This window comes from Takifugu flavidus, chromosome 16, assembly GCF_003711565.1.
Source record: "Takifugu flavidus isolate HTHZ2018 chromosome 16, ASM371156v2, whole genome shotgun sequence".
NCBI lineage: Eukaryota > Metazoa > Chordata > Actinopteri > Tetraodontiformes > Tetraodontidae > Takifugu > Takifugu flavidus.
The window spans coordinates 10,674,556-10,702,194 of NC_079535.1; the positions used below are offsets into that span (position 1 = coordinate 10,674,556).

Genomic DNA, 27,639 nt, shown 5'->3' on the forward strand with positions numbered 1-27,639 from the left:
GCGATTTAAATAACAAGCCCATTACTATAAAAGTCGAACTTCTCTTTCCGGTTGATTTGATTTGCACATTAGAGCTTTTGCTGAGCTTGAGAACGAAATTGAAAGAGGTTTCCTTGAGATGCAGTGTGGTCGGGGTGAGACGTGTGTGTGGGGGGGTGTCATGTCATGTGACTCACAGGTTCATGTCCTCGTGGCTCTCCGCCGCGAAGTAAAACATCATCACCTGTGGATGGCACGCTTTGAAGGCACTGCCAGAGAAGAAGAGAGGAGTGAGCGGCGGCTTACGCCGGTGGGCGGGAGAAAAGGGCGACGTGGACGTGACTTACTGCTTCTTCTTGCACTCGATGGCTCTGTCGATCACGAAGTTGGTGAGGTTGATGTAGCCTTCGGCCTTCTCAGCCTGCAGTGCAGAAGAGGCCAAATCAAGCTTTTGAAAAGCAGACGCTGGCTGTGCGGCACTTCCTGGCTGAGGCCGCAGCACTCAACCACGCTCAGCTTCTGCGCTGGGTTTTTTTCTTTCCTATCGAGATGGAGGCGCGGCGCTCGCAGCCGAGGACGCCGCGGGCTTGAGTGTGACTCACTCTAAAGGTGCAAACAATCCGCTGTCTTTCAAAGCTCTAAATGAATCAGCGGCTCTCCTTGAAGTGCTCCTGCTTGTGACTGACCGCCCAGTGATACCCTCCAGCTCATACTGGCGCACATATCAGGAACGTAGATCACAAATCACCAGCGCGCTCGAGAACCCAGTGGACAAATAGGCGACCCTAAATACTGCGGCAGCGACTGGCAACTAGATTTTTATCGACTGGTCCCAGCCTGACCCGTTACAGCCTCGTACTAACGCGTGAAGATTAACGCGCTCTTTACTCGCCTGCTGGTTGTTGTACCAGTAGAACGACGTCTTCTTCAGCACAAACCAGTACTTCTTCCACTTCATGCCCAGGAAGCCTTTGGTCTCCTTTTTCCTGTACAGCCATCCCTGGTGGTCCGGCTGGCCCAGCTCTTTGACGGAGATGCGTCTCCTGCTCATGATGCCATTGCCTGCGCGGCGAGAACGCGGGTTACAAGTGGAAAAAGCCCTGCCGAGCGCCGCAATTAGAGGAAATGGACGCGGCAGCTTGCACAAACAACCCATACGAGCGCTAAAAATAGCACTCAACAGTCCCCGCTGGCTCCACACCAGGTGATTCAAAAGTTCGACTCCTACCTGTTCCTGTAACCTCTCGGCCAGAAAATGATCTAAAGCTTCGCCGAGCCGAGCGCACAGAGAGGCTAAAATGGAGACCTGAAAGTGGCTCTGCTGCTTAATTGGCCTGCCACTTCTCACACACCCACACAGGATCTAAATTACAGAGGAGGGCACAGAGCGGTGGGAGGGGACACTCACCTCCTCGGGTCTTCTTCTTGGATTTGTGCCGCAGGGAGACCTGAGAGGAGAGCAGAGGAGGGGAGGAAGGGCGCTCGAGTCAGTGTCAACAGCAGGAGACAACATGAACAGTCTCGGAGAAGCTGTCCAGAACATCCTGTTCCTCTCACACAGACAAGTGTCGCATGCATTTTTCATGTTTAACTTCTCTCTCACTCTCACACTCACCCAGACGCCCCCCCACCCCCACCCCAGCATCTCTTCAACCAAATCCAATATGAGTTTTAACATTCCGACTTGTCACCGTGACAGAGCTGAAGCTGAAGCGGTGCCGTTATCAGCGCGGTAATTTCATATCTCTGACAGTCTTCTAACCAAATGCCGTCCGTTAAAAAGGAAGGAACACTTACGGGGTTGTAGTCTTCGGCAGCCATCGTTGGAGCTCCAGATATTGGGAAGGCAGCCTGTACGAAAGGGAAACAAAACCCAAAGCAATCTAAACCACAGTTTTCCTGTGTATATAATATTGCCACTGAGGGGGTAAAAAGAATAACTGCTCGACGTCTCTCACTAGTGCGGTGACAGGAAGTGATGTAATGGGCAGATAGTGCAGATTGCTCAATTTTGTTTCTTGCCATTGGTGTGGGAAGAAACAATTATTTTAAAGCCGCTCCGATGTGGATAATTTCCACTTCTGTTGCGCCGATTAACCACAAAACGTGCTGACAGAGTCAAATCTTACGCCCCGTGCAGTCAAGCCTAAATAACATTTTTCGGCGCAGCAGCAGCAAATTGATAAAAGATTGAGAAATCATGGCTGCTGCGCTGACCAACTTCCTCTGCGTCTTCCAGTTCCTTTTATTTGTTGGTGGCAACAGCGAACAGCACAGACCAGGAACTCAGCTGGCTGTTTACGCCTCTATTTACGCTGAAATACCTGACAGATCTTGAATGGTGGAAACCACCATCACGGGGGTCCAGTTTCTGTCTGCCTCCCATCACCAAGCACACCCAAGAAACCAGTAAGGAGAGACCCCTACTGGTTCCGGCTTCTATAAACACATGCTGCTCTTCCAGTATCTGCTTTGGCCACTTCTGCTCCACATGCAGGACGTGGGCGCCTCTCAACTGGGTTTCTGTGTAAAGTGCACATCATGGGCAGCCAGTAACCACTGAAGCCACAGAGCAGAGCAACAGGTTGCAGAATGATGCCCTTCTTTAATGGTGGGCATGTTATTCTGAGAGAATAGAACCCAGTAGATCACATAAACTGGCACATCTCTCTTTAAAAATAAAGAATGGAACTTTGCGTACAGTTAACTGTTTAATCACATCGCAATTTTAAAACGTGGATAAAAGCGTTGTTTTTAATGGGTCGGGGTGCTCTACCCACCCGTTTAACTTAAATTAACATAATTAGCAGCATAGGAAAGTAGCGTGTCCAGCTAAGGGTTAGCCTCAAACGGCTAACTCGGCCTTTGTTTTCCTGTTAAATTGGCTTAAAACTTCACTTCGTTTATCATCGATATGCACTTTTAAAGACAAATGTGATCGGTAGTTTACCTGCCACCAGGACTTCAGTGATCGTAATTTATCGCGAAGTATCTGAACAAAATTTGACCGAACCTTTGCCAGCATCTCGGTCCTGACGGTGTTTTTGGTCATTTTAAAAAAATAAAAATAAAAAATTCTAGTAGTGTCTTTTTTAAATATTCCTCAGCAATGTGGGAACCGAGTGGTTAATCACATATTTTAAGCAGTAAAAGCTCAATAATGACACATTCTTGAGCAACTGAAGGTGAAAAGTCATTCTGAAAGCCGTCGTACTTCCTAAATTTGACCACTGGGTGTCGCTAAATCCACAGTAAGGCACATAACAGCCCTTATAATTGCTGGAATAGCAAAGAGCTTTAAGTAAAATGAATATAGTTAATGCCTTTCACATTTAATATCGCTATAAAAAAAAAATTCTGGACAAAAATGTAAAGAAGATATAACGTGTTTGTGAGGTACTCAGGCGATCTGGGGCCCCGCGCCCTGCCTCGGTGGGAAGCTGGTTTGGTAGTCAAAACATCACTCCACGAGTTGCATCTGCCTGAATGTGACGAGATGTTCTACCTAGTTAACCAATCAGGAACTTCCCTGGGTCCTGGTTTATTATACTCCCCGTTTCATTTATGCAGGAAAACACAAGGGCCTCCTCTTCATTCTGTTCCACTTGCTATTGTGGCACATCAGTAAAGAGACCCCCCCATTATATCACTCACTTTCTCACACTGTAGCCTCCCCTCTTGCTTGACCCCCCCCCCCCATCATTCTCATCCATATCAAGTAACTTCCTGGCGTCACCCCAACAGAAAGCCGTCCCCTCCCCTTTGACATTTCAATTAAAGTTGTGAATTAAAGAATAAGAAAACATACACTTCCCCTCATCCCGTTTGAGGAAAGAAAATCTCAGCATGTCGCTTTACGGCATCTTCAAGGACCACAAACCCTTTTTTTGTGCGTGGAAGTGAGGTAATTTTGCCTGCGACTCATGTCAAAAGCCTGAAGGACTCGCAGCGATGCAGATTAGTCACACCATTGTAGCGCTCAATCTCCCATCACGAGCCACGCTGAGGATTGTCACGGCACTTAGCTAATGCGACCCCCCCCCCCCACCCCCCATTTCCACCTCCCCACCCCCCATTTCCACCTCCCCACCCAGAATGTGTGTCAAGACAGAAATGGTGGGGGCGAACAGAGTGCCTATTATTCAACGGGGAAATCTCGCATGGTGCAGGGGGAGGTGAGGGGGGCAGATAATATCAGATTCTTTTATAGCTTAAAAAAAACAACCCTGTTATGAGCACAGATTAGTTTGGTTTCGTTTACTGTACTCACTGCTTGGGAGAAGGACCAGGATCGTTGATTATACCTGTGAGAGAAGATCAAATTTGAGGCTTCAGAGATTTTGAAATGACTCGACATCCGTCATTTAGGCTCCAGTCCATCTGCGGATGCACTGGCACCATGTTGTGTCTGCTAATACATGTGGCAAAGCTTCTCGGAGACGAGGAAGTTCCCCAACGCTCCAAAAGATCACCGGGGGCCTCACCCTGCAATTTCAGGGCCCGAAACTGTCTCGGACTTGTTTTTCCTGCTTCTTATTGCTGGCATCAGCGGTCGGCCTCTCCAGTCATCCCTACATTTTCATGTCTTTGCCTCCTCTGTAAATGACTGGTTTGCTAAAGGAGATGCTGGTTTTCGAAAGGTGTCGCAAGCCCAAGTTCATCGGTGGACTCATAGAGACCAGGACTTTCCGCTGGGCTGATGCTGATGCTGATGCTGAACCTTAGGCTGATGCCACATCTAAGGTTTTCTCACAAAGACAAAGAATGGCTTTGATTTGGTCGGATTAACAAGCAAAAATAATAGTTAAATCTGCTGTCAATCAAACTGCCTGCGTCAGGGTTTCATTATGGACGCTCCGGCAGTGATGAGTGGGTCGCAGATTGGACATCACGGCTCTCGGAATAGAACCAGCCGGGACGGGTCATTGTTGGGGGTGTCACACCTCCTCGGGCCCTCAGTCCGATACCGGAGCGAGGGCAGGAGGAACAGCGTCGTCTACTGCCATGGGGCGCGCTTATTTATAACTAGGAGTGTACAGCAATCAGCATTTGTCATGAAATGGAGTCGCGGGTGTGTGATGATATCTGGGGGGGGGGGGGCAGCAGAGTGGGAGTCCAGGCTGGCACGTTAGGGCTCAGGAAGCACCGATTGATTTCTGCTGAGAGACCATGTAAATATGAGCCTGTTTTGTGCACATTTGAAGATGCTTTTGTCACGTTTAGTAGAGAATGCTTGATTTTAGTGACAGTAAAATCCCACCAAGCCTCAAAGAGCCCTTTTATCTCCGTCCTTATCGCCCTGTCCTGCATGAACCCTCGGGTTTGGAGGCATATTTTCCCCTGATCGTAAAAGCGGCCCACCCACAGACCGGCTGTTTTTAAGATTCCCCAGGATTGCTGACCTTCAGTCTCGGCTGGAAAAACGGACCCACCCTTGTCTGCCCTATGGATGACAGATCTACGTGTGGTGTGTATTTCTGTGTGTGTGGGAGAGCGAAGGACTCACCAGTGGAGGAAGTCACTGCTAGAGTGCCAATCAGGTCCCTGTGATACATAAAGATTCATGCGTTAACACGTGTTGGGGCTGGAACCAGCTCTTCTGATGTGATTGAGATGCACTGATCTGGAGGCTGGAGCCTCAAAGCTACTGTTGACTATCACTTTAAGATGGTGTCGGTGTTTACAGTCAACATCCAGCGTGCGGCTTTATGTAATAACACGTACGGTCGAGACTTCTCCAGACCAAATTAAAGAGTGCTGACAGGCCTCGAGAACAAGGAAACAGGAACTAAAGGCAGGGAGGGTAAAACATTCATCACATTCACATGTGATTCACGATGAGTCGACAGAAATCCAGGCACAATCAGTAAATCACTTTACGAGGCGTTAGTGATCAGCAAAGAGCAGGAGGTTACACCGATTTACCAGAGAAAGTGCAAATTAGTGAGGCGTGAGTGAGGCTAGAGCGGAGGTTTGGGTCAAGAAAAGATGCAAGGAGGTGGGGAAAAAATGACCTTTTGCATGCATGAAGACACAGAGGAAAAGGAATGAGGAAAAGGAATGAGGAAAAGGGGGGTGGGGGGCAGATCCTTCCCAGGTAAACACTTCAGATCAATAAAATGGCAAACCCCCCCCTAACCTGGCTTTTAAATGCTTAAAAGGTAACATATGTGCACGGGCGGAAAACCCGCTTCGGCCATATGGTCCCCCAGCTGGAATTTAAGGTTCATCAAAGAGAGAGCGAGAGTTACATAAGCATCACCATCGGAGATACGCGGAAAAGGTAACTTGACTTTAGCGATCGCGTTTCATGGGAGGGGGGGGCAGCGTTTTCCTTTAAAAAGGTCAAAGCAGGTTAAAAAGGGCCAGCTGGCAGGTAAATAAGGAGTACATCTGCTCCTTGCCCGCGCTCTTCCCATTAAATATGCATTTGATTTATACGGGAAGCAATTTCACACCCGCTGTAAAAAACAAAAGACAATACAAAAGGTGTCGGACATGAGCTGAACTTTTTAATAAAATGCTATTCAAAACTTACAAAAGGCAGATAAAGCAACAACAGACACTTTCCTGCGTTTTCATAAATAATACTGTCCGTCCGTCTACGGATTAATATGACCCAGATAAAAGAGACCCTACGTTGTCAATGCTGACCACCTTTGTCCTGACAACTGTGGTCGTCCCACAGCGTCACCCTACTGGGCTAAAAGGCAGGTTGACCTGCGAGTGTTTGCTTCAAAATACCATTTTTCTTCTGTTAACCAGCTGTGTGCGTAGGCCCTTTAGGTGGGTAACTGCAGAGTAAACACGGCATTTTAACCTTTTCTGATGAGTGCATAGCTGGGAAACTAGCGCACATATTTGCTAGTCCTAAGACAGAAACATCCTTTAACCATTCAGTACAGCATTGTCAGTGAATTGGAAAAGTCTTTCTTGCATAGCTTACAAGAGGCAACCTTTGGTAGCATGGGTACAACAAATGCCATTTTGAAAAGAAAGAGTAACATCAAAGCACAAAATATGCCGTTTCTTTGATTTTTTTTTGAGACTATGCTAATAAATCAGATCAAAAAATGTACTTGACATCAGGTTTTAGTTTTTAAATAGCAGTACCACAGAGTATTTGAAGCGAAAACATGACATCAATTAATATACACAGAACTCAGACAGCACACAAAACCCGTCTCAACCTGAAGAAACTGGGTCTCCTCGAAGGGGACGTGGACATGGGGGGTGGACAGTGTTAAAGGCATCGCCGCATGATGTGATGAAATCTACAAGCGAGTCTGGTAGGAGCAGTAGTTGGTAGTAGTGGTTATACCAGGGAAACATGGAAGTCGGGGACAGAGGAATGTGGGGAAAAAAAGCCCGAAGCTGCCAAAAAACCAGCTGGACGTTGAATATCAAAGGCACTACGGAAGGACACAAAGACAGAAACAGGAAGCCCCGGACAGGAAGCGCATCATCAGTGAGTCAATAGCTTAAGCCTTGTGATCCAACTGACCAGTAGTGAGCGTTCTGCGGACGTGCGCTTGGTGACCGGGGCTACGGGAGCCTTCTTCGCGTCCTCTTGGTACGGAATGGTGGCGCTGTTGTGAAGGTCCGAGTTCGAGAAGTAGCGATTGCCCCCGACGCGGTCCACTCGGATGAGATGGCGCTCCCCCGCTGCTCTGTAAGGGGGGGACACGGAGGGAACCTCCTCGGCGATGGTGGGGATCCTCTCGTTGCTCAGGTATCTGTAGAGAAGGTCCTCGCCTAAAACGGAGACGCCGTGAGCAACCTTGCTGACACCACTGCTGCAGCTCCGCAGCTGGAAAACTATGAGACGGGAATACCTTTCCTGCCCTGTGCCCAGGGTTTAGCGTAGGGGTCCGTCACCCCCAGACAGGTGTCCGCTGGCATGGAGATGGGCCGGGGCTTCCCTGGAGGGGACACTTAAATGTTACTGAATGGCTCTAACACATTTAATACCTGTGAATTTCTAAGATTTCCTGGTGGCACCGACCCCGCGAGGGCTTGTGCTCCCTCATTTTGGGCTGGATCACGTTGGCCTCGATGGGGCAGCCGTAGTTCAGCCTGTCGTAATCTGCGACGGTGCGTCTCCTGTTCTCCAGGTCCAGGAAGGAGTTTGGCGACTCGGAGCCCTTTGGTCTTTGGCTAACGCTGGACAGGGCGTCCGTTCTCACGTCTCTGTGGACAGGAGCGAATTGCTGGTTACAACACGAGCAAAAGAGCGGCTGGCAAATCTGAGTGGCGCTGGCCACAGTGGTGGGGGGGGCAAAGCGCTGATAAACAGGATGGGAGGGGAAGGCGGGGACAGGAAATGCAGCCTATACCTCAGTTTAGAAAAAATAAACCTAAACGTCATAAAAGGCTACTCTCAGCAGGAGTAATGAAGCCTCACCGTGGGGCGTACGGCACCGGTGGTGGAGGGGGGATGTACAAGTCCAAAATAGCAGGTTTCTCCTTTTTGGCTAATCTGTTAGCCGAGCCGCACGGAGACTGATTCCTGATCAAGGAGGAATTGTTCTGGAAAACATAGAGAAAGAGTTAATGTGATGAATGTTGGACGTTATGAATGGCAGCTTTTGTGACATCACAGATACGTTTTGGGCACGAACAGAGCGCTTTACTGTCAAAACCTCAAACGTTTGCTGCTATGGTTGTGAAATTTTCCCGAAACACGCGCTTGGAATGTTCTGTCGAAACTGGTCGACTGGTAACAGGTGACGTGCGAGTCGGCCTCTTTCTCTCATACCTGTGAAGTGGGCGTGGCCTGACGCACGATTGACACTAAATTACAGAAAGCTCTGACTAAAAGGCAGCATTTCTGGTCGACTCCTGTTTATCCCGGAGCCACATGGCGGTGCTCCGAGAGGGGGCTCAGGAGTGGCTAAAAACTAAGGAAGACGACATTAGCGAATTAGCTATTAGCATCAGCTTCCTGAGACCAGGACACATTTATCAAAGGCGATCTGACGTGATTATTATTAACCTCGCTGTCTTTTTCCCCACTGCCTGTTACACAAACAGACTGAACAATAGAGGACACATCATCACGCGACTCATCTGTTGTGGCTCTGGCGCATGTCTCAACTTGCCTTTTTGGAACCAACTCCCTTTAAAAGCTGATAATTGCCCGATGATGACTAGATGCGCTGTCTTTTTTTTGATCTCTCCGAATGAAAGGAGCATGTGTGGAGGCTCGTGTGTTTGTGTACACCTACCTGTGGTACCGGGGGCTTCCAGCGCATGTTTTTAAGCGGGGCAGGAGTGAAACCTGTTGTGCCTGTGGGCCTCTTCTTAAGAAGTAGAAGCACACCTTTGGGGTCCTCTCGCAGTTTGACGACAAGGTTTTTCAGCTGCCATCCCACCTGGTGCACAGGAACACATGCAAACAAGGCCTTTTCAGTATCAAGGATCAAAGACATTCAAGTAGTGGCAGTCTGTGTGGTTCTTACTACTGTTTGTTGGTTGACCTGGATGACCTCATCGCCGGCATGGATCTTCCTGGTCAGGTCCGCTGGCGACTGGAGGGAAAAACCAACAAAGAAACTGGTGACACGCGCTCAAAGTTCAAACAAACACAAACACGGGCTGCATATTAGCGCGTCTGTTCAATTGTTTTTCGCATTACGCAAATGCCAAACGAGATTAACTCGTCGTTGCCGCCGATGATTCAGCTGGCGAATCGCATTCCGGAGCCGTAGGTGTTGGAAGCCGTCCGTGACAACGATTCCGTCATATTAGTCAGGGACCGGCCGTGTCGGTGTAAAGGAAGGTTGGATGTCCTTGTGCTGAGGCGGTTTGTCATATTTACTGGTTGGTGAAGTGCAAAACGAGTTTTCGCTTTAGTGGATGAGGTGTCGCTGACTCGCACAGAGACAGGCTGCAGGGTTTTGGAATTTACTATTTGATTCCATTTGGGAAGACCAAAAGGCAAAACTACAGGAGTCATGGAAGAAATTTCCAGCTAAACAGAAAAACTACAATCGGTTAAAATCTTTCCAGCTTCTTTGATTGTACTTACGTGCTCTGTGGTTCCGGTGATGACATGTAGCCCGTCATAGGTGGACTTAATATACATTCCCTATGAGGGAGAGAGGACAAAGCTACTTCTAGTCTCAGTACAAATGCATTATTTTCACAGGCGTGAGTCACATTATGACACGGGGCTTTGGTTTCCAACTTGAGCACTCATAAAAGAGACAGCAGTTCAGGGCTAAAGAAGCAGCATTCCTCACCAGACCCTCTCCTGGTTTGATATTGGTCAGCCGGACTTCTTCCAGGCAGGCCGACTGGCTCATCAGGGGGTCAGAGGTCGTCCTGACCGTCTGATCACAGATGCTGTTCAGAATCTTCGACTGCACCAAAAGAGCAAAGTAAAGCCGTTTAACATGGTTCTGTTCCTTTAATAATATCAAGGATATTGTGCTTTTTTTTGTGTAAACTGGCTGCTGCCTCCGAGTTTATCAGTTTCACATGTGTGTTACTGTTTGGAGCAAAGCTCCAAAAAACACCATTAGTGTACCATTCACTGGATGAACAAATGCATCCATTCGCCCTAAATCAGCCATTTGGACACGTGCTTGCATTGTCTACTTGAGGAAATGTCATTTGTCCTGATTAAAAGGCTGAGCTTATGGACAATGAATATAAAGATTAGGTTCCCACCCAACACTGAAATATACAAGCCAAGTACTAAGCTGTACAGGTATAAAACAAAAACAACTGGACACAGACAGACTGCCTGATCTGGGTTTATTAAGGCAGAGGCGGAACAGCGGAGGAAGCCGAGTGGCTCGGGAGACTGTCAGTAACAGGAACCACTGATTGATGGCCGAGGCGTACGAGAGCCGCCCCCTCTGTTGACAGTCCTATAGACTCGTCGGCTCTGTGCACCTCAGAAAACTGACCCCGCTGCTGAAAGCACGTCACATTCAAAAGGAAACCGACCAGACCTTTCCCACCCGTGCAGAACCTTTCTGGTCAACCACCCCCCCATTTCTGAAAAACACGAAAGAAAACTTACGACATCCAGGATCTTCTCTTCCATTTCGTAAACGCTGCAGTCCTATCAAAGAAAAAGATGGACAAAACATGAGGATGAGGCGCTCCGAGGCTAGAAGTGGAAAAATATAGGGTTTGGCTGAAAGTAATATAATCTCCAGAATGCAGAAAATGGAGGAAAAGCCACAAATATACAATCGTTATAATTCAATTACCCCTCTGTCTAAATTTAACACAAGCTGTGATGCGAGAGTGTCCGCGTGATTCAGGAAACCATCGAACAAAAACAAAACCCAGATATATTTTGAAAATGTGCAGATGGGAAACAAATATTGGACGTGTAAAGTTCAGTTCAGGTCTCACTTGCTGCAAATGGACAACAGTTGGTAGCGGTGGGTGAGGTGCTGCTGGTGGAACTCTGAACACAGTAGCACTTATTAAGTTTATTCGGGGAAAGGAGCCAACAATAAGTTCTGCACAGTCAGCTGGGAGAGGAACCAACATCCGCTCCAAGAGTCCCAACGCACCACTCAATGGCTGCATTTGGACCGGGCACAGCTGAGGCAACAGCCTCCCTGAACAACTGTGTTGTGAGCGCTCAGAGGGCCCCTGTTCATGTGCGGCATGTTTACGGCTATCTGAAGAGCATCAATCACTCCACAGGTGAATGCTTCTGTCAAAACCGGTGCGGGAAACAGGAAAAATAAACTCCCCGAGAGTCCTCACGGGCCACTATTGTGCTCTGTGAAGCAGAGAGGAACCGGTCTTGTGATTGCCCCTCGCAGTACTGGTGACATGCAGAGGCATGTGCCGCGTACAAAGCAAACTCTTTCGCTCTTTGTAAATGTATTGTGCAGATGGCGGCGGTGGTGGTGGTGGGGGGGGGGGTGTCGAACGTGTTTTTCCCATATTTCCATAGCTTGCACATTCTCCGAGGATAAAGGGGGACCTCTGTTTGCAAATACAATGAATTTGCAAGACTTTCATGGCCCGTCTGCGGCCAGGAGCCTTGGCTGCAGAGCAAAGTAAACTACCTCTGGTGATATATTTAGGACCCATTTGAGGTCCAGCTTCAGATTCAGTTAAAAATTTGTTTCCCTTTCATGGTAGGAAACAAAAAGGAACAGTCAAAACAGTCATGATACGGAAAAAAAAAAACCCAATCTTGACAGGTACAATTCACTACAAACTCGTTCCAAACTCCAGAAGTAATTCCACAGGCAGCGGTTTTATTTTGGCTCGGTCTGGAATATACTGATATTCCTTCTTGAGACTGTTTGGAACGCTGCACGACTGACTAAACTGCATAGAATGAGCTAAAAATAAACCCTTGCTGAAACTAAACCTTACCTGCAGATAAAACAGCTACAGTGCAGCTCGCTAAACATCTCGCCAACATTTCTCTGCTTTCATCTACATCAGATCCAATTACTGACATTCAAATACATCCCAGTTCTGTCGTGTCCAAGTGTGGACAAGCTCAGGGAGAAGGCGAGGGACAATTCCCCATGTGTGCTGGTCCCTCATGTTATGGGCTTTGCCCACAGATCGGATGACTCTCCGTCGGCTCTTCTGGGCCCCTTTGATCTGCTACCAGAGACGATTTGCACGGTCGAGCCGTGACGTGTCAAAGAGAAACGAGCGCCGGCGTGAACGTGGTTGTTTTTAACTTTGCACGGGACCGGAAAAAAAAACAACTAAAAAGCCAGAGAGAAAAATAAATGCAGATCTAGAGTTTGTCTGGTGTCGATAGTTAATCTGGATTTTGAAAACAAGGATCAGAACAATGGCAACAGACAAGTGTGGCAAATGAAAAAAGGCACGATTTGAAGAGGGACGACCTCCGCTCAGACGAGTCAATTAAGAGGGCCGAGGCGTTCGCGGCTTTATGGCCGTGTCCCTTTGTGTGCGCGCACACAGACTTCATTCAGGCCGAACGCATAAATTCTGGGCTGAAGTCCCCAAACGAGCTGGGCAGACCTCCTGCTGCCTCCCCCATCACTGGAGAACTACGTCTGTCTGTTGTCCAACCTGGATTATTAACAAGAGAGCACAGAAACAAAGAGCCTGGCTGCATGTGCATGTGGAGGGAAACTCATTTATACAATCCTGCTCGACTCTTTCAACACCTATCGGAAGTTTATTCTACGCCGCGACCTCTCCACTTCACATAGCTGTGTGGGAAATATATCCCCCTGCTTTTCCTGGATGACCATGACCGAGACACCCACAGTAAATCACCCCAGGCGCTGAAATCCCAGGCTCTGCTAAGGAAATGGGCACTTTTGGGAAAGGAATTTATTTTGATGCAATAACTCCTCGAAAAATGACACTTGCAATTTCAACAGCTGCCTTAAAGGGCAGCAAAAAAAAACAAAAAATACTTCTTTGCCATCTGTTCTTAATGCAGGCCATTTTAGAAGAATTAAAAAATTACAAGCTAGTTTTGCTTCATATTTAAAGTCCTGGCCGCTCACCAGCTCCCATTTTTAAAACATGTGGATAAGCAACCACAGCTGACTGCATCCGCCTGACAGACATGACGCAACAGTGAAGCAAGTCCTGTTAGAAAGTTGGGCCAGTGCTGGGTTTCATAAATCCAGATGCTGTTTTTAGTTTTCACCCGTCAATCAACCTGAAAGGGGTCAACTCATCATCCCGGCGTTTAACCCACGCACAGGAAGTCTTGTGAGCCGTCTCTCTGCGAGAGGCTCAGACGAGCAAAAAAAGCCAAGAACCGCACGGCTGAGTGAATATAGCGGCCTCAGGACTGCTGGCAGCTGCCTTTACAAGCGCACCAGTGGGTTTTTAGTAAACTGGAAACGCAGGAGTTTAACATAAAACACCCCTTCCTAAGGGGGTCTCCTCATTAGCTTGCACAATGAGGAGAACAGTAAAGGGATTAAAAAACAAACAAAACCAGCATTTGCAATAACGTTCTTGAAGCGCTGGCGCCACATCTCGCATGAGCCTCTTTCCCTTCATTTCATTCCAAGCGGCACAGCGGAAACAGCTGTTTTGCGTGTTTGCGTGCTGCCGCGGCCCCGTTCCTACAGACCTGTTGGACGGTGGTGGTGAGCTCCAGACACAGCTGGATGATCTTGTTCTTGGTAGCGGTGAAGTCACTGATCCCTGTCAGCGGTGTCCTGCAAAGCAGACCATGAGACCATGAGAACGGTCTGAAGAAAACCCTTAAAATGCAAAGAAATATACGCAGCGTTTGTGTGGAAATGTTGTTTTTGCTCTCTAATCGCATCAAAAACAGATACTTGGCACAGAGGGTGCCATTAAAGCTCCTATCCTCCCTCTATATGGCCATTTTAGCCATTAGAGCAGAATGTGTGAAGGCACATATCTGCATCAGACTGCGTGTTGCTAAACGTGGGTTTGTCTGTTGTGTGACCACAGCAAGAGTCTCCAGAGCAGACGTGTGCTGTGGCACCGAGAGTGGAAACCTAAATATTACATATAACGGCTGTGACCAACGCTGGCTGCGGTCAGCAAAAACACACTTATCTGCGCTTGGTGGAAATTTAAGGAAGCAATGAGACAGAGCCACCTCCGCCCCACCCTTTACTTAGACCGGCCGAACTAAAACGCAAACATTTTTGAAGGCACTGGATCTGAAAATCCCCCTGCAGTCAGCACAATATATAGAAACCACACATCTGGTTGTGCAGTGTTTACGTGAAAGTGGTCACAGAGATCAGTAGGAACTTTCACATCATTATTATTATCATCGCCATCTTTTGGCTAGAAAGGGCTGTTACCTGTCTAGCCACGCCAGCAGGCTCTTCGCAGCGCCGATCAGATCCACCACTGAGGTAAGGAAGTCATTGGGTGGCTTGCGCGAGGTGCTGCCGTCGTACGTCGGGCTGCTCCTGCGCTCCGAGATGGCCTTTTGGAGATTGTTGGTGGCCGCTCTCATTCTGACAACGAGACTTTTCAAGTTGTCCGTCTCCACCCCGTAGTTCTGAAATGATCAGATTCATACGCCGTTTAAAGCGGGTAATATAGAACCAGCACATCTCAATAGATGAAAACACTTAATTAGTTCAGACCAGGAAAGAATCTACATCCTCCCCCCCCACAATTTGGGTCTTTTAATGCCTGAAAACATGTTTTTTTCTGCCCAAACAGCAGGTGTAATTACTTTGACATGTGATTTACGTGCATTCGCTTGTTTGAGCATGAAATTTACCCTTTGGTCCTCAGGTTTGGTGCAGGAGGTGCACGTGCAATCACCTGATCCCTTTGCATTCTTGGACCCAAGTCACTTCCTGCTTTTGGCATTCCTCAAAGTTATTCAGAGACTTTGAACCGGAGTGTGTCCAGACGGCGAGCTGCAGTGCGAGTGGCTCCATTTTGTATAAATGTGTTTTAAGAGACTAACTACCTGGAATGTTAAAGTCTGTGCAGTGTTTTAAGTGAGGAAAGTGTCGGTTCATGGTAGGAGAGGGCAGTCTGGCTTCTGTTTGGGTAAATATCAGCTTACATGCTGTTGCGTCGCTGCCAGCAACATTATGAGCCAGAGCCAGGGGCTAAATGTGCTGTACGTGGAATAAAAAGGCACGTGTCTGGAAAGCAGCGGAGCGGATCCGCGAGTGGCCAGTGTCTACTTTTCCCCCTGAGCCGTCTCTCTCTCTCCACCATGGTAGGAAAGCCAGAAAAACCGTGGCCACAGACTGATGTGCACTGAAACACCGCACGCGAGCAAATCGAGAAGGCCGATAGGAAGTAAAGGGGCCATTGTCCTTCTAATCTTTTCCACAGTGAAAGTTGCACAAGGCAGCCAGAGCATCTTCTGTCTCCCTGGTCTTTGGGATTTGTCATTAGCAGGCTAATCACACAGTGACAGCAGTTCTAACTGGCTCACAGATGTCCATGGAGCTTTTATCCCACACAACCAGCTGAGCAACAAGCCACCGCGTATGAGCCAAAGCTGCGCTTCCACTCCGATACATTTAGTTTTCCCTCTCACAACGGTATTGGAAGCAGTATATTATGTTTACTGTCTTTCTAGACAGAAGAGGGGCGAAGGTTTTTTCCCGGGGCCGACTGGAGCGGGGGGCCCTCCGAGGGGACTTTTGGAAAAGACCACCAGAAATAAAGTAGTAATAACATTTAATCACAACACGGCACTTCCTGTCCTCGCCGCGGTTGCTGTATGGATCCATTTAGACTGTAAGTCTGCGTGTTTTCTGCTATAATGTGCAAAAGGAGTTTGGGTTTAAATGACACTTTGGGGAAAACTGACCCCCTGGTGATGATGAAATACGCCGTTGCCGAGTCAGTTGGGTCCGAGTCAGCTTGATTCCCTCATCCCACTGTATATACACAGTATTGGAACTCTTTAACACGTGTGCATGTGCTTAAACTGTTTAAAAATAAAAAAAAAAAAGGAAAGCCTGGCGGGAACTCCTCCGAAGCTTTATGCGGCTGCCTGAACAGGAAGTGTCTGATCTAACAGTAAACACAAATAGAGAAAGCAGGGGGAGTGTGAGGGGCCTGAGTTTGTGCTGGTAGCAGTGACCTTGTCTCAGTTACAACTGGGGGGGGGTCATTTCCTCCCTGGGGACCTGTGACAAACCAAGGTCTCAGTCTTAATAAGGAAACCCCTAATGGACAAAAAACACTTAGATGTGCCGCTTCAGTCATAGGTTAAAGGTTACCCAGAGTCCAACATTCCTCCTATAAATGGCCCTACTAAAGCAGTGTTACACCAAATACGGGCTCAGTGCATTTATCTGAGGACAGGCGCGGATCCCGTGAAGGCAGAATAAAGTCGCATAAAAGCTTCAAAATTAATACCGTGGAGGAACACCAGATGCGTCAAGAGGAGAGCAAATTTATGGACGGCAGATGAAAGGAAAGTCTGCTGCATGGCTGGGGTGAGAAAAAGTCTGTCTCTGATTAGTGTCACAGTGGAGGAGGCTATAGGCCACACGATTCCACAACTAGCAGAAGCCGTTCGCACATATTATATATGATAAACTGCGAAATGAATGTGAAGAGTCCTGCAAACAGCCCGCCTTCAGTGGCAGGAATGAACTGGTACATATACGGAGATGCGATGAGCCTTCACTGCAATCTACACATCAAAACATTCACGTAGTCATTTTATACAAGGTGTTAAAGACTCCCTCATAATGCCCCGAAGTGAGAGATCAATAACAAGAGAAAGGACTGATGCAAACAATTAACATATAGGCTTTAATGAGCGCATAAAGACAGAAAACGCTGACACATCAAAGTGCGGGGAACACAACATAGGACCTTTACAGCACAGGAAGTGATAAAGCTCAAAATCAATCCCATCTGCTGGAAAAGCCGGGACTGTTTTAGATGGAACGTGGACGCCTTCACTGCTCTTTTACCTCTGAATGACTCTGACGGTTGTGGGAGCTGCAGTGGGAGATAGAATCCATCTACAGGGTGACCAATAAGAACCAAACCTGTTCTCCAGATATAAATCAACATGTTCTTGATAAGAGGATGATAATGATGAGTTCCTTGCAGCCTTTGAGAAAAGATCTTTACATATGAAGCTGCAGAACAGGCCTCCTCTAACGTATCATATCAGGCCGCCATTAGCAGCTCCATGTTTAACCAACAGCTGTTTACAGCCTCTCTGACTGCCAAGGCCTTTCCAATCCAGTTTGTCACCCACAGGGACTGACAAGGCGGTTTCCCAGTGCCCTCGGGCTGCTTCGTGCCTCGTTGTACCCCCCCCGCACGCCCTGCTGAGTTGTGTGGGAATTGATGAGCTCTTCTGCATCACTGGTCTTTCTAGCTGCCCCACTACAGGCTACGTATTCAGGTCCGACAGGCCCCACTGGGAGCAGAAGCTTTGCTGTTCCCTTAAGAGGTAGTTACGTCCAACAATTCCATTTTCCCCCCGGCGCGCTACTAACCAGTGCACAGAGAAGGTCCACAGCTTCCAACACCAGTTCCTGGTGTCCGATCCGAGCTATGCCCAGCTCCTCCAGGTCTTGATGCGTGATCTTCAGCAGCTGTTCTCCGCTGATCTTCTCGCGTTCAAAGTTGCTCACATACTGCTGGAGGCTGTCGTCCAACCCTGGACACACAAAACAAAGAAGGCAAATGAGACAGACTCATTAGACAAAGAAAGAACCCAGATCGGTTTGAAACGGTTCAACTGACAACTGGTGGAGCTCCACGGCTCAAGGTAAATAAAAGCCAACTTTAAGCTCGGCTACTGTATCTGTGCTATTATTGTGTGTACAGTGCAGATAAGGAACAGGTGGAACCGCTACCTTGGTCTGACAAATAATACTGCAAACAGTAGAGAACAGTTGAGACCTCTGAGACTGCTCAGCTGGTTAAACAATGGATATTGTGTGTGTGTGTGTGTGTGTGTGTGTGTGTGTGTGTGTGTGTGTGTGTTAAGACTGGGTTTCCATTTTGCTACTATTTGGGGCATCAGTAAGGAATATCACAGATTGTTATGGTCATTGTACACATGGGAGGGACTTAAGCATTGTGATGCCCACTTTTGATATTATAGAAATAGACACAATACTACCACAAACAAACCCACAAACATCCCCTCCCTGTGCACACAATGGTTCTTTCAGTGGAATCATCAACACTCGAACAAGCCTGTGTGTGTGTGGATGTAAACACTATGATTCTAGTGCAGAGGGGGCAGCTGCACATCCCTGGCCCCGTGCCCTGATTTTCTGAAAGACATCCTCACTTGCTCTATCCGTCGGTCTCTCCCTCATACATGCACACGTGCACGTGCACTTCATTTAAGGTCTTGAATATGAATATGAGGAGAATCAAATTAAAAAAGAAAAAACTAAGTAAAATACTCGATCTACCACAGGTTAACAAATATATCACCACAGACTTGCATTACGGTGTCATGAAAGTTTCACAATGTATCAAAGATCACTTCTAAAACCATTTTTCCTGTGAGAGAATATCAGGCACCCACCTAAGTCACTTCCAAGTCAATGGAATCAAAGGGAAATTCCACAGTCACCAGTTTAACATGAACCTTTGAGCAAGTCAAATCCAGTTGGCCTCATTAGACTTTTTTCTTTTTTCATTCCCTGGTATCAGTTTGGTAACAAGATTTCAGAGAATTTTAAGCTCTAGCCTGACTGTCCAGTAGCTGCCAAGAGAGCCTGATCCACATTGGATGTTTGGGTGGACCCAAAGAAGCCAAATGAACCCTGGGACAGTCCCCTTCATGCCACTAGCATAGAAGCACTGCACCATTCCAGTGGCTTGAACTATAAATCAACAAGCTGGGAAAATGTATCTAAAAGGGTCAAATAAGGAGCTGATCCTCTTCTCAAGGCAGGTTTCACTTATCCAGACCAGATCATTTTGTAAACATTATATCCTCCTTTTGGTCACAAAAGTCAAATTTGGAGTTCAGAAACTCCTTCTCATGCTTGGATTCCAATTGATCAGCGATAAATAGGAAGAAAAAAAAAGAGGAAACAGCAGCGAGGAAATGTGCATATCACAGAAAACGTGTTGGTCTTCCCAGAATTCCTGGGAGCCGATTGTGGAATCGACCCCTCACACTTGCGTTACGGAGGGCAGCCCTTATAAAACATTTATTGGGCCTCGATCAATGACGGCGGGGGTGTGTGAGACCGTCTATTTTCATTATGCAAGGGTAAGCACTGAGGGAGATAGAGTGTCACACTATTGTGAACGCAGAAAAGAGGGAGGCAAATGGAGGACCGTGTGAAGGCTTCCAAAGAGCCTGCACAGGATGAAACACTTTGGAGTTTTATGGTCTCTGAACCACTTGGCACATGTTCTCAAACCAAAGCAAGTGGTTGTATTTGACACACACACACACACACCACACACACACACACACACACACACACACACACACACACACACACACACACACACACACACACACACACACACACACCGACACACACACGGGGGGGGGGGGGGGGATACTCCAACTGTGCCAAAAACATTCATATACTTAGAAATATCATCTTAATTGAAAATGTGACAGAGTCCACATCCAATTAAACGTAGCGCAGATGAAAACTCTGCACAATAATCCAAAACAAGACATCTTCTTCAGACAAAGTTTGCACTTACATCACCATTTGCTTCCGTCCCCCTTCTTATTTTGAACAGATGCTAACCAGTTGCCACTATTGCCGGTGACAACGGCGGTAATCTAACCATATAAAAAGATCCTCCCATGATAAAGGAGGTGGATTCGTTAGCAGGTAACTGGCAGGTGCCGGTCTGAGGGTTGCACAACGGCAGCTGCCGTTTGTCTGCTGTGAGGTCTTTTTTTGCCACCCACCATGTCCCACTGCTGTGTGCGACAAGCTAACCGCACGGCCGCGATGATGTATAGATTCATGCGTGCCACACAGACGTGCTCCTCGACAGCTGGGGAGTGACGAGCTGCAGATCCACCACGGTGGTGGGGATGAATCAGAGATGTTGGAGTTGGGAGCCCATGCTTTCTGGCACAACACAAACAGCAGAAGACGTCTGTTTATCAAGGCCGAGATCATTCTCAAGACGATGGAAACAGAATAAATGAAATAAAAAGGAAGTACGTTCTTTATTTGAGCTGCAGGAAAGAGTGAAAGGCCTTTATAGCCTAGAGAAACAATAAAACAAGCATCCTACTATCCACCTCCCACATCTTTCAGCCCCTCCTGGAGATCCCAGTGGGGTCTCTAGCCATTCTGCAACACATCCACACAAACACACACCAATATCCCCACTGGGTTGAGCAGTGGGAAAGCTACTGGGTGTAGAATAGCAAAGCCACTGTAACTCTGCTGTCTTTATTCATCAGCCCAGCCTCTGAACCTGCGGGGACCAGCGAGGAATTCCACTCATTGTTCTCCGCTGAGCAGCTCCATTGTGGGAATTCACAGCATTCTGGCACAATGGTTTGGACAGACCGTGGCTGTGCTGTAATTAGAAAGGCGACTACTAAGCTGTCCTAATGCATGACTTCACAGCACAACAACAAAGCTTGTACACACACACACACACACACTGACTGGGCTTGCCCGTCCAATGGGAACTGGGAGAGGAGTTACACAATGGTGCTCGACAACTCCACATCAACCATGTTAGGTTCCTAAAAGACTGTTGGTACACCAGGGATCTACATAGCCCCGGAATCAAGTTCCCAGGACCTAATTTTCTTACTTCCACCACTCCCTGGTGGCTTAACTATGACCTTGTATGACCCACATTTTAATCTTATCATGGCTTCCTCGAGCCAACAGAGAGTGTTTCACTTCATGTTCGCTAATCTTAAATGCAGACAACTCCGAAATGGCAGTGACACGTCCCTAGTGGGCTTCCTAAGTGAGGAAAAACAGCTGGGGTCGGAACGTTGGCAGGCAAACAAAAGCTGCTCTGTCACAGCCACGGTGATAGATGATGACTGATGACCAGCGACCAAAGAAAGGGTCAAAGTTTGCGACGTGGTTCGAGCACTAGCCCCCCAGGATCAGTTAATCCTTACCCCCCAGCAGCACAGCGCCAGTATGACAAGCCTGGAGCCTCACATATGGAGGTGAGAGGTGGTGTTCAGTAGCTCTGCACCAGAGGGATTTTACCCATGGTCAGACGTCAGGCAGAGCCTTTCAGGAAAATAACAACAGTTTAAGAACACAGTTGTTGTCGAAGTTAAAGGCGTGGCAAAATTGACAAACTGGTTGTCAGGGTCACCGGGTTTGCACCTCGTGGATAATTTCCCCGTCACATTCCTCCCAGAATACTTTTTAACCAAATATTTAAATAAAGGACTCAATATTGAGGTTTCCCAGTTTCATATAGCATTTTTGCAGTATTATATGTGTCCATATAATTCTATAATAAGTTTTTTTCTTTAAAAATGGAAAGGAATCACACTTTATTTGCATTCAGTAGGTCACAGCAAGAACACGGTAAGTCATTAACGCAGAAATATTTGAAAAATTATTCCCATTCCCAGCGACCATAGCAACGGAGGTCGGCAACGCCACGTAAACTATTGTTCCTCTTCCAAAAGAGTCGGAAATGGGCGTGCAGGTAGCGGTTGTCTGTGCTCGTGCATGTGGGGCCACAGGGTTGAAACAACAACCTCCAAGGCTAACATAAACACCAATCACTTGCTACCACCAGCATAAACACCTACTAAAGAAAGCAACCCGGACCTGAAACGCGCCTCAAACTCCCCCTCTGAGTCACGTTCCACACCCATTCCAGTCCTTTGTCTTTCACAGCCCCTCCAGTGTTCATACCTCGATTCCACCCCTTGATAAATATCCAAAAATAGTCGCTGATGCTTGTGCCAAAAACACAATAGAGGCCGTTACTTCTGTACGTAAGAATGGAGTGCTTTTCTATTTTAATCTCAAAGTTATAACAAAAGCCGTGACGCTGCCACTGTGCAGCTCCGGAGTCCCTGACGGTGAAATAATGAGCAACAGTCTGAGAGTCAGCAGACTTCTAAACACTCACTTTGCCCAAAACTACATACACTGCTTCCCCAAAACTATAATTAAGGGTTCTTTTCAAAGAAAGAGAGGGGAAAAGGTAAAAAGCTGGTAAACAAAGGGAGGGACAAGGAAAGAAAATGACCGCTTTTAAATCACCAGCGCCAGCATCAACCGTAACCCTGGGTTCAAAGTCAGAGCCGCTGAGAGGAGAACGGGTCGTGGAGAAAAGGCTCAGGGAAGCCGTCGTTGCTTTAATCCGATCGCATGGACGGCGTGTGATCGGGGTGGCCCAGTATGCTGATTACAGAGCAATTCACCAGCACCATAATAGCTGCCTATGGAAACCACAATAAAGATGAACATGTCTGAAGGAGGAAACGTGCTCCGCACGCTTTAGTTTGCCATGGGAAAGTGTGTAAGGGCTCGGTAATTGCACCAGGGTGGATTTTTCCAAGAGCCAAAGCAGAGAGGCTTGGGAAAAAACCTTCGAGATTGTAGATGTTGCACATCGAACTGCAACGGTACACGAATGAATTTAATCTGCAGCGATATGTACAGTCATGCTGTCGTGACTGTTGTGCTCGCTCCAATTCTAAACGCTCATCCCCGTAAGTATCTAGAGATAAGAAGCCGCTAATTGCTGCTAATTCTCTCAGAGGGTAAATCCCCCCCCTCAAATCTTGTTAAAAAGCCCAACTGAATAAGTGGAGTGATTCTGCTGCCAAACCCAGCCGATCAAAGCTGACACCGGTCCAGTGGGGACCCTAGTGGACCTCTTCCTCAGCCGCCCTTCACAGACGGAGGTTGTTGGTTCCTCCTTAAAATAGGTAACAGTAGGCGAAGACATTGACTCGCGTGTGTTGCCATTTATACGAGTATTCCCAGGGGTTATTTCTCACTGCTTTCCCCATAAAAAACAAAAACACTCCTCCCACTTCATGCTAACACCTGTCAGCCTCCGAGCCACAACCAGGTGGAAAAGGGAGGGTTGTCTTCATATACCTGCACTGTTGACTGGAAACAGCGTCATGTACAAACCCGCGCTAAGGGCGGGTGGGAGAAGGCAGGTGAGAGGCTTCTCTGCACTACAAAATGCTAACGCACGTCTGGGAGGGCGAGTCTCACGGTCAAGAACTTAGGTAATTACCTGCCACTCACCCGGTGGCACCATCAGGGGCTTTCTTCAAGCGAGGATGGGGAATTCAGACACAAGCAAAGTTAAACAGACCTTCCAGAAATGCAGCAGGGAATGCCGGTCTGCTCTGTGGAAGTTTCTGTGGTACCCAGTGAGCTTTACGGCCTCCCCCGCCCACAATTACCTGTTCTGTGGGCTGCAGACGTACATGGAAAATCGCATAAAAACAACCACAATGGGAGTGCACGACTCCATGTAAAAGGCATTATTTCCCTCTAAATCCAACACGATTTACATCCGAGGTGATGGCGGGTGGTGTCGGCGCTGTAAAAACACAGACTAAACGCTTACGGCGGGCCTCTCCATCAATACCCGACAGCTGAGAAGACCTGTCACAACACGTGAAAACACGAACGCGGACGCACAAACCTACAAACAATTACAGCTTCCCGACAATGGCGATTAATACCAGAACAATGGGAGCATGCAAACACAACTAGGATGGATTAGAAAATGAGAGGCAGTGAGAGCTTTTTAAATGAATCCGACAAGTTTAAAAACAGGGTTTTGGGAGGACAGGGCCGATATAGACAAGTCTGGACATGCTCTGAATAAATAAATAAATAAACAGCCATTGAAAGCCACAAAGCTGATGACAGTTCACAAAATTACAGAACTATTTGGTGATGATTTAAGACTCCATTACGGTGTAAGCTGGTGAGCTTTGTGTGCAATCGGTCAGGAAGCAGGACCAACAACCTCCGCGAGCTCGACGTTTTAAATCCCCTAAAAGCAACGGCGGCCCCAGATGCAACAAAGGGCATGTGCGATCTGTTTTCACTGCTGCTTCGCAAAGCCATTCGCTTGGCAGGGGGAAAAAAAGCGGCGGCCAGCTGCATTCCTGTCATGTTTTATGGTTATTTGAGCATAAACGCATTAAGCAGCGCTTTGATAGCAAGACCAACACAATCACTTTCAATCAGTTCCCCGTCTGGAGCCCAGCACAGCCACAGTCCTGAAGCTGTTCAACATCTTAATACATAATTACAGCTTTGATTAAAAACACGATCTTGTGTGGTTAAAGACGCGGAGATCCTGTTTACCCAGCTGATTCTGAACTTGAGGTCAGGTCTATGCCCATTAGAGGAGGTCGGGACAACAGTCTGTGCATAGATTAAGATGAGAACCAATCTGGGGGTGAAACATGCCGGCCAGAAAGCTTGTTGCCTTTGGCCAAGACGGGGCTCGGACAGAACCCAGTGCATTCAGCATCCAGGTGCAATAAGTCAATCAGCACGCCAGTTCAGAACGCTCTTGCACCTGCGGTGCCCCTTCAGCCTTTTCATATCTCTCATCTGATCCGGGCACCTCGCAGGCCAATGCTGCTGAAGCAGAGCGAAGCCAAACAGCTTGGATGTTCTGATAAGCCGAGATCATCTGGGCGATTTGCAATGCACATTCTAGATTTGAATGAAAATCAAACTGGTCCGCCGTCCCCGTGTGACGGGCTGATACTTAGTCTGACCTCCTGGCACAGAGCGCTGGTCCATTAGATGTACATGCAAATAGAAACGGACTTCAGTTGCCCTGGGCGATGCCACGTGCAACCTGCGTCAGTAATGGCAGTAATTTAAATATAGTCCCTCTCGTGTTAGCGCTACCTTGCTAATTCTTGGGTTTTCCAGCAGCTACGTATGCATGGACTCTGAGAAACAGGCCACGGAGGGACTGCGAGGAAGAAAACCCCCTTTCAGCCACCTCTCCCTGTGGGGGATTCTCTTACAGCACTTCCCCTTCGTTCTAAAGGTGGTTCGATTCCCGTTGACGAAAGACAATAGGCTGATCTGCAAAGATAAAGGGAATTTTTTGGTGCTACTGCCATGCACATGCGGACAGAGCGCCCCGCCGCACGTCCAGACGGCGCTCCGACCGATTAATGACGACGGCGGAGGCACTCCAAACACAGAGCCACCAATGACACAGATGCAGCGGATGCCTTAATAAGGGTGAGGCGTCTGCGCGGTGTCTGTTCGCACTCCGCTTTAGGATGTCTCCGCATTAGCCGGATAAGGATCAGGAACCATCGCTGGCGACGCCTCCGTTATCATCGAGAGATAAGGCCGCTGAAGGGATGCATCTTTATTCACATCTGTCTTTATTCAGCATTCTATAGCTACATCTATAGGCCTCGGCAGTCCCACCACAACGTGGACAGGAAGCCTCTTTGATAAATGAGACACACTTAAAAGCTACACTCGAAGTCAATACTATATTTGGAAATAGAGTAGCTGTGGAATTTTTTTTTTTTGATTTAATAACATAAATATCAGGGGTGTCATTCGATGTCAAAGAGAAACAAACTCTAAATCAAACGAGCGACAAAATAATCCCAACTATGGCATTCACGCGGCCGCTGAAGAGCTCTGTCAGCGCAAGTGGCCCCGCGCGTGACACCACAGGTCCAGCTGGGAGATCAGAGCTGGTGGAGAGCGAGCTGTGCAGGTGCAGGAACCATACAGGAACCAGCAACGCACCATCACTTTGCATGGGGGGGAGGGGGGGTTAAGACTTCTGTCACAGAAAAAAAAAAACAAGTGGGAACACCCGTGTTTGCCCTTGGTGGGAACGGGCCAATATATGGCAGAAACCTCGCTAACAAGCAGGTTTTAGTACTCTGATACACCCCAGACCCTAAAGGAGGGTATGGAGAACACTTTGAAGTTGTATTTGCTGTGTTTTTTTGGGAGAGGGGAAGAAAACAGAAGCCACCCTTTCAGGCCCACAGAGACAAGCGCTGAGTCAGCCTTGCGGGGAGATTGACAGCAATGTGTCCCGACAGTGGGCGCTGGGGCCAGTTTAGACAGCTAATCCCCCCAGCCGTGCATGCCATTGCTGGGTTCTTTTCACTGGGAACGCTGAAACTAACCCCTCCAAAATCCTCTTTAGCTCCCAGCTATGGATTGGCACTAGCGGGCATGCTTTAATCAGCAGTTACTACAACACGGCTTTGGAGGGAAGAGGGGGCCGCCTTCTGATGCAAAGCGACAAAAGTAATGGATTCAAGAGCAAATATTGCGACGAAGAGCTCGGATAAGAGCCGCCGCCACCGTGTGACACACTTACTTCCCTCGCTAATGTGTCTGGAATGATTGAAATCCATTTCCATTCATTGTTTGCATTCCAACTGTAGTCCCTCATCAGACATACCTCCGCTCTGATCCAAGATGCCACTTCCATGAGCAGAGGGGGGAGAGGGGGTTTAAATGGTGGCCTTGAAAGTAGTCAAACAGGTGGTGGATGCATTTCGATCTATTTCTACCAAAGGGGAGAGCAATTTCCACATTAGTGAGGAGGGTTTTAGAGCCAGGGTCAAATATTTGCGTGTTAAACTCACATCGGACGGGTGGAACAATGAGAAGCTGTGATGCTTAAAATATATACAAGTTTATATCACAAGAGCTCTCTTGGGGTGGTTTAGACACAAATAAATAAGCATTCTAAAGTTTACACAGCAAGAGCATCTGACTGGTTTGTTTCCACTCTATGGTGAAAGGAGTGGGTGAATGTTTCAGGGGCAAATGCACTTTCCAGGGAGAGGGAGGGTGGATGGCAGCCCCATTGTTGAAGGCTCTGGCTGAAACGCTCCTGCGGTTTCTGCGAAACTACTTCAGGATGGGGACGGAGCGACTCGCAAGTGGAGCAGAGCAGCTGCGAGAGCGCAGCCGCTGCGTTAAAGTGTGGCCGAATGTTGTCAAAACTGAGCCCCATGTTAAGAAATTGCTCCGGTCTCACCTTTCATCCAGTCCACAACTTGCTTCGGCGTCCACTTGGTTATCGGCTCCATGACTTGGTGAAGAAGAAGAAAAGGAAAAAACACGGGATACAATACGCCGATGATGTGGCGACCCGATTTAATAGTTGAAATAAAAGAATTGTTTTGCCGTTACATTCTCCATAACAGATCGGTGCTGTTGATCTACTAGTTCACCCCTGACAGAAACCACTGTGTGCACGCTGCTCTGGGGGCCGGTCTAAAAGCCT

At 47.8% G+C, this 27,639-nt stretch overlaps 1 protein-coding gene across 1 annotated transcript in view; it reads right to left on the reverse strand.

The window, feature by feature from the left end:
• Window positions 1-27,639, reverse strand: part of LOC130540345 (connector enhancer of kinase suppressor of ras 3-like) — a 29,817-nt gene extending 2,178 nt beyond the window's left edge. Inside the window, exons 1-20 of the mRNA XM_057059417.1 lie at window positions 27,391-27,639; window positions 17,904-18,067; window positions 14,760-14,962; window positions 14,048-14,135; window positions 11,012-11,053; window positions 10,224-10,343; window positions 10,010-10,069; window positions 9,441-9,509; window positions 9,207-9,353; window positions 8,384-8,508; window positions 7,985-8,169; window positions 7,815-7,901; window positions 7,484-7,734; window positions 5,486-5,523; window positions 4,250-4,283; window positions 1,777-1,830; window positions 1,388-1,427; window positions 872-1,041; window positions 327-400; window positions 177-248 (exon numbers count right to left, since the gene is read on the reverse strand). Of these exons, the coding sequence (XP_056915397.1) occupies window positions 177-248; window positions 327-400; window positions 872-1,041; window positions 1,388-1,427; window positions 1,777-1,830; window positions 4,250-4,283; window positions 5,486-5,523; window positions 7,484-7,734; window positions 7,815-7,901; window positions 7,985-8,169; window positions 8,384-8,508; window positions 9,207-9,353; window positions 9,441-9,509; window positions 10,010-10,069; window positions 10,224-10,343; window positions 11,012-11,053; window positions 14,048-14,135; window positions 14,760-14,962; window positions 17,904-18,067; window positions 27,391-27,442 (2,075 nt within the window). The 5' untranslated portion in view covers window positions 27,443-27,639. The remainder of the gene's footprint in view (window positions 1-176; window positions 249-326; window positions 401-871; window positions 1,042-1,387; window positions 1,428-1,776; window positions 1,831-4,249; window positions 4,284-5,485; window positions 5,524-7,483; window positions 7,735-7,814; window positions 7,902-7,984; window positions 8,170-8,383; window positions 8,509-9,206; window positions 9,354-9,440; window positions 9,510-10,009; window positions 10,070-10,223; window positions 10,344-11,011; window positions 11,054-14,047; window positions 14,136-14,759; window positions 14,963-17,903; window positions 18,068-27,390) is intronic.